Source organism: Phascolarctos cinereus, unplaced genomic scaffold, assembly GCF_003287225.1.
Source record: "Phascolarctos cinereus isolate Bilbo 61053 unplaced genomic scaffold, phaCin_HiC Scaffold_9;HRSCAF=440, whole genome shotgun sequence".
NCBI classification, from domain to species: domain Eukaryota; kingdom Metazoa; phylum Chordata; class Mammalia; order Diprotodontia; family Phascolarctidae; genus Phascolarctos; species Phascolarctos cinereus.
In genome coordinates, this window is record NW_027556402.1 from 152532731 (window position 1) to 152546447 (window position 13717).

Sequence of the window (13717 nt, forward strand, 5' to 3'; positions counted from 1 at the left end):
TACAAAACTGGGCCCCCCTAAGGGGACCAGTTCAGAACTTGCTTTGTTTGGGATTTGGGGGTATAGCATTATATGCCCTTCAAAGAGTAGGTATTCGAAAGAGGGTGCCAATCAACCATGACTGGTCGACATACTAAGAGATGGATGGGTTCCTTAGATCACTCAGGCAGTTATCACCGGCTATCAAAGAAAATACCACCCCTAGCCTTGGAAGCCCGTCTCCGCCCAAACCTGAGTAGGATAAAATCAATTCCAGCCTGGGTAGGAGATAAGAAGACTCAATGCAATTTCTTTATCAGAGATGACCTTCTGAACAACTTTGGGCAGAAGGTTGGCCAGGGGCAGCTCTGAGTCTCCAGGATACAGATTACCAAGATAAATCCCTTTAAAAGGTTACACGGCATTTTTTTGTAGGGATCAAATGGGATAACATGTAAAGTGCTTAGCAAGTCTTAAAGTGTTACAAAATCATTATACATGCAAACAGCCCCAAAGAGATAAAATGTCTTGCTCAACGTTACACAGATGGAATAGCAGGGTTGAGCCTAGAGCCCCAATCTTTTGATTTCCAGCTCGCGGGCCCCAACTGGGAGCACGGGTTTGGAGCCTCCTTTCGCCAGACTATAGCAGCTGACCAAACAAAACCGACCTCGGCCAGGAGCCCCGCCTGATTGGCTGCTTCCATCCTCATTCCTGGAGGCTAAGGAGTGGCGCATGCGCAGGGCATTCCGCGGCGCGGCACTCCGCTCCTCAGTTCCTTCTTGCTGCTCGCTACTCTCTCCATCCGGGTCTTAAGGCTTCTGGCTCCAGCTCTTTCCGGGCTCGCTAGTCGATCTCTTCTCCGCCGTCTTCCAGTGACAGCCGAGCTCCGCCGCGGGGTCCCCAGGGGCCGGTTCCGGCGGTGAGTCCTGTGGGGCTGAGGCGGAGTGGGCTTCAGGACGTCGTGGGGGGTGACTGGGTCCTCCCAAGCCGGGCCTCAGTTTCTTGGGGAGGAGATGGATCCCGGCGCCTTCGCCCTCTACCCCTCAGGCTTCGAGCCTCGCTCTCCTCTCCCCACTCGGGCTGGTGGGGCTTGTGTGGCGGAAGCCGAGAAAGCGTTAGACTCGAAGTTGGGAGACCGGGGTTCGAAGTCGAACCCCGACCCTTCTGTGTCCCTTGTGGGCGGCTTCCTCCTCCCCTCCTCTCCCCCTGGAACTGCACTCAATCAGCGAACTTTTATTAAATACCTACTAGGTGCCCGACACCGTGCGAGGCCCTGGGGATGTTGGGGAACGGGGAGACAATTAGCCCCTGCCCTCGGGGGGCTTCCATTCTTATTTAAAATGGTGGCGTGCGTTGCGCAAATGTAAGTTCTTGTAGTCCTGGTTAGGGGTCCCACGGGCCGGGCCAAAGTTCTCCTGCCCCCAGGGAGGAGGAACACGTGCCTCAGCTCCAGTTTTGAAGACCAGACCCAACGGGGGGGGGGGGAAATGCTCTTACTGTTAATGGTTCTTGGGTTGTAGTCCTCAGCTGTGCTGCTAATAAACTTGTGTGAGCTTGAGGGCTTCACTTAGTTTTTTTCATCAGCAAAATGACAGAGATGAATTACATGACAGTCTTTCCAAAGTCTTTTGTGGCTCATTAGCTAAGGATGATCTGAGGGTAGGGAAAAGGTTTGTGATCCCAGGGGGATGCACCTGGTAGGAAAGCAGATGATGTTGGGAGTGGGGAAGAATGAATTGTGGATTTGAATTTAATGTTCAGCAGACAGAATACCTTAAAGTGTGTCCTCAAGAGACTTTCTTGCACCAGTATACTATATAATTGTCCTTTTTATCATTAGTACAATTATATTCCTTTAATATGATCCTAATAGATGCAGATTATTCTTGGACTCACCACTGTCCAAATGTTTCTAATTTTGTTGTCAGGTAGCCTTTTGCTACCAAGGTGGAGGTGAATTTTGAGAGAGACCATGCTGATCCTTGTAACTGACCTTGTGATTTATTGTGTTATCATTGTTATACCCTAAATATTTGAGTTATAACACCAGAGCCTGTTCCTGTTGAATGTAAATTAGCAGTATATCTTCTAGTTGTTGTTTTTTTTAAATCAGATTGACTTTACATATTTAGCCATTTTAAAAATCATCTGATATGTTCAGTATTCCAAACCAGGGAAGAGTATGCATTACTGTATCTAAAGCAGGAAGAATATTTGCCTCTTCCTTTTATAAAGAGTGATCTGAAAAAGCATTTTTTAGAAAATAAGTACCTTTTAATCATTGCCTTGATCAAATCTTAAAACCTGATTTGTTAATATGCTTTGGTGTATTTGATTTTCTCTTTTAGGGAGAAAGTCTATTGTAACCTCTATATTTAAGATATTTGAATTGAGTTAATTTGAATAACTATAATAATCACACCTTTTTAAAGTAACATTCTCTCTTGAATCATTAACATAATTTATATTTGCATTTGCAAACTACTTTAAAGTACTGTACAATGGAATTTTTCCAGGTTTGAAGTATTTGTCCTAGGAGCTGTGTATCACCAGAATGAGACTTGTAATTCTTGATAATTATGACTTGGCTAGTGAATGGGCAGCCAAATACATCTGTAATCGAATTATCCAGTTCAAACCAGGACAAGACAGATATTTTACCCTGGGCTTGCCAACAGGTAATAAGCTAATTTTTCTAGATTAAAAAGTATAGATTTGTGAAAATGTTAGTATTTTGTTCTCCTTGCTCTATTTTTTATGCAGTTATCACATGATCACTACCTGTACTGGAATAGAATGAAAAAAAAACCATTCCTGAGATACAAAAATCTAAATGAAGAAATGAGTGAGTGCATTGCTCTTAAGAGTACTTTGCTCTTAAGACATTTCTGTCTTGGCTACTCATTTACTTTCATAAGAGTTTTTGGTGTCATTTTCTTTTTGTTTGGCTTTGGGGGAGGGGGAAGGTTTGTTATTCCTATCATTTCTCCCACTTCTTCCAGTTTGGGCTTCAGGAGGTTAAACTCTGATTAATAAGAAGTGGTGAAAGAATTTGAGCAGCTGGGTGGTTCAGTGGACAGAGTGCCTGGCCTGAAGTTAGGAAGACTTGGGATACTTTATTGCCATGTGACTGGACAAGTTACTTAACACTGTTTGCCTCAGTTTCCTCATCTGTAAAATGAGCTGGAGAAGGAAATGACAAACTACTCCAGTATCTTTGCCAAGAAAACCTCAACTGTGGTCAGGAAGTGTTGGACACTGCTGAACCGCGTCAGTGTGAAAGAATTAAGGTAGCAAGGCATTCTGGATAGAGTATGACTTGGAGTACACAGTGATTTACAATCCTACTTCTAACATTTTCAAGTTGTTTGGCCACTAGAAAGTCATTTAATAACAATACTACTGAGATTTAGAATTCAAGGAACCTTAGATGTCTTCTAGTTCAGTTCCTTCATTTTGCAGACAAAGTGACTGAAGCCCCAAAAGATTATCTGCCCAAGTAGTAAGTGGAAAGCTGAGATTGGAATATTAGCCTTTTGTCCCCAAATTCAGCTCTCTTTCCACTCTGACATTTATAAAGTGCTTTAAGGTTTGCAAATCACTTTACATACATTATTTCATTTTATCTTCATTAATAGCCCTATGAAATAGATGCTGTTATTATCCTTTTATTATTTAACTTCTCAACCTTAGCTCTGTAAACTGGAGATAACACCTATAGAACCTACCTCACAGAATTGTCATATTAGATAATGTATGTAAAATGGTAATGCAAACTTGAGAGTGCTATATAAGTGACAGTTACTACTTCTTATATTTTCTTTTAGTCATTTTCACTTTCTATACTTCTTTTTTCCTCCCTTTTCTTAAAATGTTACAAGATAATGATGACAATTACCTTATACCAAAGGACTTTTTCAGGACAGAACCTTAACTAATTCAGCCTAATCATATTATTGAAACACTGAGGAACATTAGGGTAAGATCTCTAGTGGGCAGAAATACACATTCTATCTGTGTTCTTGATGGAGTGACTATTGGGTAGAAACATGCAAAATGGTTAAGGCATTTAAATTTCTTTCTTCTTAATTTACCATAAAGTGTTTTGATTGGCTTTCTGTCTTAGGCCACTAGATTGGGAAATGTTAACAAGAAAGTGAGTTTTCCTACATCTTTGGTAATCATTTCCCTTTTTTTACTTCCCCTAGATCTCCATCTTTAATTAAGAGCTAAGTTGCTAAAGATGACCTTTCTGCATTATCCTGGAAACATTTCTCAGCTTGGGAACTTCATAAATAAAAACCTATCTAGGACTTATTTAAGTCCGGGGAGTTCCCTGAGGCACATATGGGTTAAGTGATTTGTCCAGGGTCACACAACTAGTAAATATCAGACTCAAAATTTAAACTTAGGTCTTCCTGACTCTAAGCCTAGCAAACTCATAAAATAAGGAGAGGGGGGAAAAAAAGACAATTGAATATGTTGTCTATTGCGAAAGGGAAAATGGAATAAATTGCCTAATCTGATGTCTGATAGTTCGTTTTTTAAGCCGTAATTCACACTTACTATGTGTCACCTGAACTCCTTGAGTTGGAAGAGACAGATTCTATAATTATGCATCCTTAAGTTAAGCCACAGATTCTGGGGTGGGTGGGGGAGGAGGAGAGGGGCGATAGAATCAATTTTGGCAGTTTGTATTTTTAAGTTTTGGGGCAACTAGGTGGTACAGAGTGCTGGGCCTGGAGTCAGGAAGACATATCTTCCCAAGTTCAAATCAGGTGTCACACACTTACTAGCAGTATGATCCTGGGCAAGTCATTTTACCCTGTTTGCCTTAGTTACTTCATCTGTAAAATGAGCTAGAAAAGGAAATGACAAACCACTCCAGTCATTTTGCCAAGAAAATCCCCAATGGGGTCATGAAGAATTAATTAGAACACTATTGAAGTGAATGAAAAACATTTTGAAGTTTATTTTATTGTGTTTTTTAAAGCCATTTAAAGTTGCAATTTGGTTCAGCACTAAATATGTATCAGACATTAAGAAAGCCTACTATTTTCCTTTTCTCCTTATCTTGACCTTTCTGCTTTTCTTCAGTATTTTCATAGGACTTAATTATAACCACCAAATTGATGGTTCACTGACCATGAAGATAACAACTCATTTCTAGATAGTGCTTTAAGGGGGACAAAGTACTTTCCTTATAACAAAGCAGAGAAGTAGGTAGTATCAACATCCATATTTCATGGATGAGAAAACTGAGATACAAAGAAGCTTTTCTCAGGGTCACACAAATGGAGTGTATGTGTGTGAGCTAGAAATTGAAATCAAGTCACTTGACTCCAGGCACAGTGTTATCATTTAGCTCCTCTCTCTTAAGGTCTTCCCAAACTGTGAAATAGCTTTGAATTTCTTCTATCCCTTTTGCTATCCTCAGCATCTTGCCCTAATAGGACAAATTTTCTTTTCATCCTAGAACTGAAGTACAGGGGTTAGGATGGGGTTGATATCTTTTATGCTTCTTCTAAAAAACAAAATGTTTTTTCAGGAAGCACACCTTTGGGATGCTATAAAAAACTAATAGAATATCACAAGAATGGAGACCTTTCCTTCAAATATGTAAAGACCTTTAACATGGATGAATATGTAGGTAAGTGAGCTACATTTTTCAGTGATAAAAAAATTCCTAGAATTACACGTACTATTTTGTGAGTAGCTTGTTTTCTGTTATCAACGGATTGTACTTTGGAGTTCAGGTAAAAATCCATAATTTTATATTGTTATGCAGCATATATGTAGGTCTTGAATCTTCTGAGTTTTGTTAGGAGTATATAACCCCACCCCTTCAAATATACATGTTGCCCATGAGCTTAGGCTTCCTGGAATTTCTATTAAGAATTCCAGATATCGTTGGAATAATTTTCTTGGTGTATTGTTAAATTGTGTGGATGACATAGAGGTGGAAGGGGTAGCTAAATACATTGACTAACAGAATGTGACCCAAAACTACCATGTCATACTAGAAGGGTAGATTGAAGCTAGCTAACAATTATAGGGATAAATACAAAGTCCTATATTTGGCCTAAAAAATCAAGTTATAGTTACAGGATGGGAAATATGTGGCTAGAAAGTTCATGTTAAAGATTAGGAGTTTTAATGGAATGAAGTGAGTCAGAAGCGTGATGTGGTAGCCAAAAAAGCAAATGTGATTTTAGACTACGTTAATTGAAACATAATGTCCAAAGTAAGGGAAGAGATAGTTTTGCTTTTTTTAGCCTTCATCAGACCTCATTTAAGTATTCAGTTTTGAGTGCCCCATTTTAAAACAGCCATTAATAAGTGGGAATATGTATAGAGAAAGGTAACTGGTATGGATGGTTAAAGAAACCAAGGATCTTTAACTTGGAGAAACTTGGGTGACATCATCACAGTCTTTAAATAATTGAAGGGTTGTCATGTATAAGAGGTATTAGATTTGTTCTACTGGATCCTTGGAGGTAAAAATTATGAGGAGAGGGGTTTTAGTTCTTTATAACAGAAACTTGGAATTAGAGCAGTCCAAAAACAGAATGGGCTATTTAAATGGATAGTGAATATCCTGTACTGGAGATCTTCTAATAAAAGCTGAGGATGGTATAGGAGTATTATAAGTGGACTCACAATTTTGGGTGTAGTTGTACTACATAATAATAACAACTAGCATTTATGCAAATGCTTACTATGTTCCAAACACCATGTTAAGTGCTTTATACCTCTCTCATTTCATCCTCAACAATCCTGGGAGGAAGGTACTATTATCATTCCCATTTTATAGATGAGGAAACTGAGGCAAACAAGTTAAATGACTTGCCCAGGGTCTCACAGCTAGTAAGTGTCTGAGGCTGGATTTGATCTCAGGTGTTCCTGACTCCAGGCCAAGCATTCTATCTGCTTCACCATGTAGTTGCCTCATATTACATCTAAGGTCCCTTCCAGCTGTATAATTTTGGGATTCTTTGATTTGCTTTAGTTCAGGGTTGGAAAGTTGAAGAAAATCTTCCAAAAGAATCAGAAGCTGTATGAAAAGAGTTAAATATAAGGGGGAAGTTCTGAATAAATATTGTCTCCTTTGTTCATGATTCTAATATGCCTTACCTTAAAGACATTTCAGAATATGGTTATAAGGGAGCAAAAATAGTTTTCTGATTTAAGATGTTCAAAGGCTATGTTTATGTAGATTAGACAAAAGAGAAAATGTATTTTAGATAGCATGTGAAAGATCTTATTCTAAAACTAAAACATACCTGAGCCAGTTACCTTGACTCAAATTTTGTATTTGAGCTTTTCAATAACAAAATATGATTAAACTTAAGTGTGTTATAAAAAGGTGGTGTGTTTTTTAAGATGTTTTCCAGGTTTTATTCATGTAGTGCTAAAAGGGACCATAGTTGGAAGTATGGTGTCCAAAGTGTTCCTGACAGATTCTGGAAATTGATTAATCGCAAATTTTAAAACTTATCAAATTGATTTTATTAACTCTAGGACTTCCCAGAAATCATCCTGAGAGCTACCATTCATATATGTGGAATAACTTCTTTAAGCATATTGACATAGATCCTAATAATGCTCACATCCTTGATGGAAATGCTTCAGATCTACAGGCAGAATGTGATGCATTTGAAAAGAAAATAGAAGAAGCTGGAGGAATTGATCTTTTTGTTGGAGGTATGTAGGACACCTTACCACTAGTAGTGTACTAACATGGAACTCTTTTTTAAAATTTAAAACTGTGTAGTTCAGTCAACACCCATACCTTTTTGCAACAAATATATTCAAGAAATTTACTGTAACCAAAACAACTTAATGAAGATTAGATTCAGAGGTGTGCTAGTAAATGTTTAATAATCAACTCTGGGAAAAAATATGTACGCATGATATACTTTTAAGTTTAATCTGCAGTATTAACATTTTTTTCTATCATCTTAAGTCCAGGTAGTCAACAAAACAATAAAGCAAGCCCTAATTTGTAGTGTTTGTGGATTTCTGTGGTGAAAATGCTCACATACAGAATTTTAACATTTAGCTCTCATCAGCTGGTAAGAGCTGGCTCCAGCACACCACTGATTGTACTGAGTTGTTCACCAGATCCTTCCCAGTCAAATGCTCAATCCTTTTCACCATATACTGCTTCTGATGTAGTTCCCAATACAGTACAAGGCACAAATTAAGGACCCAGTAAACAATAGTTGAATTTAATATGATTCATCTTACAGAAGCTTAAAGGATTTTAATGCTTTACTTTTAATTTCAAAGATTACCAGGAACATAACCTTTGGGGAAAAAGAAGCAAAGATAAATTTGTATTTTACTATTTCCTACTCTTAAAACTTTTGGGAAACTTTATTCATTTTTATGTATAAATGTATATGTGTGATTGTATGTTTCTTTTGAAGGCATTGGTCCAGATGGTCACATCGCTTTCAACGAACCAGGATCCAGTTTAGTATCAAGGACAAGATTAAAGACTCTAGCAATGGATACCATTTTGGCAAATGCTAAATATTTTGATGGAGATCTATCGAAAGTGCCAACTATGGCTCTAACAGTTGGTGTGGGTACGGTGATGGATGCTAGAGAAGTAAGAATTAAAATTTTTTTTTTGGTATTTTTTATATATATATCTATATCTATCTATCTGTCTATCTGTATATGTCTCCTTGGAGTTCTGGTGTTAAGTGACAAATATTTTTGTTTAACCTATGTAACATGTATTTTGTTTTTGAGCTTTTAATAACTGACGTCTCTTAAGAGTCACAAGACCCATTCTTTTAAATTCAACCAAAATAAGTTTTTGGGTTGATAGATTCAAGACTGTTCCTGCTTCTATTTTGAACTAAACTCTTAACTTTACAGTTGTTAGGTGTTTTGAGTAAAATGGTCTTCTTTTTAGAGCCTGTGTTATGCTGACCAATGATTACTGAAATAGGATGCTAATTAGTATTTAGAATCTCAGGATAATAAGATACTTTAGTTCATTCTTTCTGAAAGGTCATTTGTAGTTACAGAGTGATCGTCAGCAGAAAAGGAGGCCAATTTAAACTTTTGTGGATTTCTTCTTTCCCTAATTGTCTCTTTGTTTCCTACCAGTCAAGAGTGAATCTTTTAAATTTGTTTTAAGAAGTCACAATCTTTGAGTAATACAGCATTTTTGATTGGATTGACATCCTCTTTGGCTGATATAGACTAGCCCTTGCTTCATAATTTGTGTCTGAATATGAGGGAATAAAAAAGTATACTTACCTCTCAGTTATTGACAGATCAAATGGAGCCCTAGAACTCTCCTATCATCTAGAAAGGTTACTGGCAATAAAAGTGGCAAGGTAGTGGCAATAAAACTGAGACAACTTCAGTAGTTTTTTAGCTTAGTAGAAAAATAATATGGTATATAATGAGGTAGATTCAAATCAGTGTCAGATTTTCAAAGTTGGCGTTTTCGGCAGTTACACACCTTGCATTCAGTCTATTCTTTGTCATTCTCTGGTTATTTGATACTTCATGATATAGTCCACCAGCCATTATTTTGGCATCACTTCTCTCTTTGTAGTCTTTATAGCCATTACCATTATTCTCTTTCCTCCATCTTTGAATAGCTTGGTCCCTTGTACTTCCCCTATTTCTGAGCTCAGTCTAACTTTGGTTGATATTCATAATCTTCCTTGTAACAGAATACACAGAAGGCATCATGTGATGCTAGGAAAATGGTCCCAAATTGACTTGATCCACTATAAATACATGTGAATCTTCATGGCTCCTCAGCATTCCCTTTATTTATATCTTATTTACTTCCCAAGAGGAAGGGGAAGAATAATCATTTATATAGTGCCTACTATATCAGGTACAAATATCTCATTTGAGCCTTACAACAACCTTGCAAGGTTGGTTCTGTTATCATCCCCAGTTTTGGAGGAAAATGGGGAAACGGAGGCAAGAAGAGGTTAAGTGACTTGCCTAAGGTTACATAGCTAGTAAGGATCTGACACTAAATTTGAACTGAAATCTTCGTGACTCCAGGTTCAGAGCTTTATCCAATGTACCACCTAGCTTCCTCTCCCTACCTTATTCCCCACAGCAAATATTAAAAATGTCTCTTCTCATATTCCCCATTTCTGTCCTCACTCTGTTTTTTCAATAAGTGTTTTAATTTACCTTATTGAGATTTTTTTTTTAGAAAAATCTGATATAGTTATTTTCTTCTTTCCTCTTGCACACTTAAAACTTGCCAGTCATCATCCATCCTTTCCTTCATTTTCTACTTTCAGAGGATAAAGGGATTTTAACTTATTTGCCTAGCAAACCCATCCACTTGTGCCCTTCATCCCATCTATTTCATCTTCTCTAGGATGTTACTTCTTCAGTTATCCCTATTCTTTCTTGCATGTTCATTCTATTACTTCTCAACTTTCTCCTACTTATTTGCCTGCTCAGGTTTCCCTTGTCCTATTAGAATCTTGCCTGACCCTGCTGCTACTCCTTCAGGCTTTCATCATATCTCTGTCCTTCCCTTCATTGCTAAATATGCGAAAGGAGTATTCTATATATTCTCTTGCACCATTGTCTCACCACCCTCAATCCCTTGTAATCTGGCTTTTATGAACAAATGCACAATTAAAAATGTGTTACCCTTAAGAAACGTGAGATTATTCTTCTTGACCTTTTGTAGCATTTTAGGCTGCTGACTCCTTAACCTGTTACCTCCCTCTGTTGACTTCCAGTAACATTCTTCTCTACTGCCTTTTAGAACATTTCACTTAATACCTCTTTTTCCTATACCTTAAATGTGGTCTCTGTCCTGGGCCCTCATCTCTTTTCTCTTTATATTCTTTCCCTTTGGCTGTCTTGTCAATTCTTATAGCTCCCAGATCTATCTTTAATTTTGACATCTTGTTGAGCTCTAGTCTCACATTTCCAACTCTCTGTTGGACATCTTTATCTGGATATATTGTTACCAACTCAAATTCAGTGTGTTAAAAGTGAACATATCAACTCCTTTTCCCAAATTTGCCCCACTTCCTAAATTCCCTGTTTCTCTTCATGACACTACTATCCTTTCTGTCACTTAGGCTTAAAACTTTAGAGTCATCTTTGACATTTCTTGCCTCTCACATCTTAGAAGTTGCCCTGCCTAACTGAGTAATACCTCTCACATTTATCCGGCATTTCTCAGACCCTTCTTATCATCCTGTCAGACTTTTAAAATAGCTTCTTAAGTAATTTCTCTGACTCTATAGTCTCTTTGCTTCATTTCATCCTTTACATTGATGCATGATAATCTTCCTCATGCACAAATCTGTTGTTATCTTGCATTGTGTCCTCTTGGCATACAGGATTAAGTACTGATTTCTGGAACTAGCATTCAAGAGCTTTAACAATCTAGCTTTAGCTGACCTTTCTAGCACTATTTCACATTCTTCCTCTTCTCTTGATCCATTTCTGTTCCGCCATCATCTAACAACAACAATAATAATAACAGCAATAATAATAGCAGCTAGCATTTAATATTGCTTTAGTATTTGCAAAGCACATTATAATCTTTTTTGATCCTTACAACAACCCTGTCAGGTAGATGCTATTATTAGTCTCATTTTAGAAACAAAGAAACTGCAATTGCAGGAGGTTAAAAGATTTGCCCAGAGTCATACAAAGAGTAAATGTCAGTCGCTTTTGAACTCAGATCTCCTTTACTGCAAATCTAGCACTCTATCCTCTTCACCCTTTAACTGCTATACTGATTTTCCTCGAGTTCAGATCAGTCCATTATTCAGTCAACTCCAGTGGCTTCCTATTGACTCTAGTAGCATCTAGAAACCCTTTCTGCATTTTAGGCATAAGGGCATATTCAGAGACAGTGTTGTAAATAAGGAGCAGCAAGAAGGGCAGTGTGGCTGGGATGGTTAAGCGTAGGAAGAAGAAGTACGTACATACTTTGTTTAGGGCCGGGTTGTGAACGGCCTTCAATGCCAAACAGAGGAGTTTATTTTTGGTTTTAGAGTCAATAGAGAACCATTGGAGTTATTGAATAGCCCCTCCCAAAATTACCAAGTTTTTATTTTGTAGATATTCTGTAGATGGTGTTTACATACATGTTGTATTACTGGATAGAATGTTTCTTGAGGTAAAACTGTTCATTTTTATCTGGGTATCTCCAGTGCCTAGCATGTAGTAGTCACTTAATAAATGCTTGTTGATTGATTAGTATATTGTGCATTCTGGCCATAGTAGACTGCTAGACATTCTTCAGTATCATCCTGTGCTTATTTTTGTACACTTGCCATGGATCATTCCATACAACTTGAAATATTCTTCTTTTATACTACCCATTGATGCTTCTCATCCTTTAAAGCCTAGCTAATGTGCTACTTCTCTTCATGAAATCTTCCTTTCTTCCCCTTTAGCTAGAAGAATTCTTTAATCTTATTACTCTTTGAGCAACTCTTCCTATGTATTTCAGAATTCTATCTTGAATCATAGTTATTTGTGTACATATTTTATGCATCTTTTAATCCCTTCTCTTTCACTTTGCAGGTACTTAATAAGTTTTTGTTGAATTGACTTCTCCCCTTGCTTTGAGGTGGCATGGTATAAGAAAAAGAACACTCAACCTGAAATAATAATTTAAAACAACTACAACAAAAAATAAACCAAAAACTTAGGGTCAAGCCCCATCTCTGATCCCTTACTAGCTATACAACTATGGATCATTAATTTAAACTTTGTGAATCTTGTTTTGTATTTAAAATACAGATAATACTGTTTGTGCCAAGGGTTATTGTGGGGAAATGTGTTTAATATAAATCATAAAGTGACAAGTAATCAACAAATTTATGAAGTCCTGTATCTTAAAGATTAATATTCATGATTTGAGAAAAGATTTTAGTGCCTTGATTATGGTTGTCAGTTTATTAAATTTTGGACTGCAACTTTGTCCCTACTTTTAGTTCAGGAAATGTTAATGGGTTTCAAAAGTTCTGTTAACTTCTCAACTCTTATGAATATGATTTTAAAATACACTTGAGGAATTTCATATACATTTTCATTTACTCTTGGACACCAATGATTTTAATTAAGATACAGCATATAATTAAAAATCAACAAGTAATTGTCGTTAATGATAGAAGTATATACAGGACTCTGAATTAAGAATTTGTCAATAGTTCTCCTTTTGACATCAGCTCTGGATCTTTAGCTGTAAAATACATTAACTTATTTATGTTGTCCTAGATCAGTGGTTCTCTTGAGTTTTTGCAGTAGAAAAATCGTTTTCATTAAGCATCTCTTTGGGTAGTCTTTCAATCTGCTACATTTTGACCTTAAAAATTAGAGCATTTGCTTCTTAAATGTGGCATATTTTTGTTTCTAAAACTTCGTTTTGACATAACAAAAGAAGCATTTGGGGACAAAAATGTATAACATAATATACTGTATATACTTCAGAATATCCAGAAGTAAATCTGTATTAGAAGTAGCTATGGTTATATTAATATTTTTTTTTCTTTTTGGGGGGACTTTGTTCTCAAACAGAGTTCTGTCTCATTAACAGAATATTGATTATTTATATTTTTTTGTTATATTGTCTTTTAAAATTTACTGATTTTATTAATCATCACGTGATAGGTTTCTGTGCAGACAAAAATATTTTTAAAACTAAGAATATAAAAGGATACCAGTTTTTAATTTCTACTAGGATAAACTAACAATG

General features: G+C 36.9%; 1 protein-coding gene across 5 annotated transcripts in view; it reads left to right on the forward strand.

The window, feature by feature from the left end:
• Positions 1-718: 718 nt before the first annotated feature.
• Positions 719-13717, forward strand: part of GNPDA2 (glucosamine-6-phosphate deaminase 2) — a 31305-nt gene continuing 18306 nt past the window's right edge. For 3 of the 5 annotated variants that reach the window (XM_020990788.2, XM_020990798.2, XM_020990779.2), the window contains exons 1-5: positions 721-901; positions 2499-2660; positions 5531-5632; positions 7504-7686; positions 8415-8599. In XM_020990788.2, coding sequence (XP_020846447.1) covers positions 2537-2660; positions 5531-5632; positions 7504-7686; positions 8415-8599 — 594 coding nt within the window. In that variant the 5' untranslated portion in view covers positions 721-901; positions 2499-2536. Of the gene's footprint in view, positions 902-2498; positions 2661-5530; positions 5633-7503; positions 7687-8414; positions 8600-13717 lie in introns of all 5 variants that reach the window. The other 2 variants (XR_013483823.1, XM_020990813.2) reach the window with 2 other exon arrangements.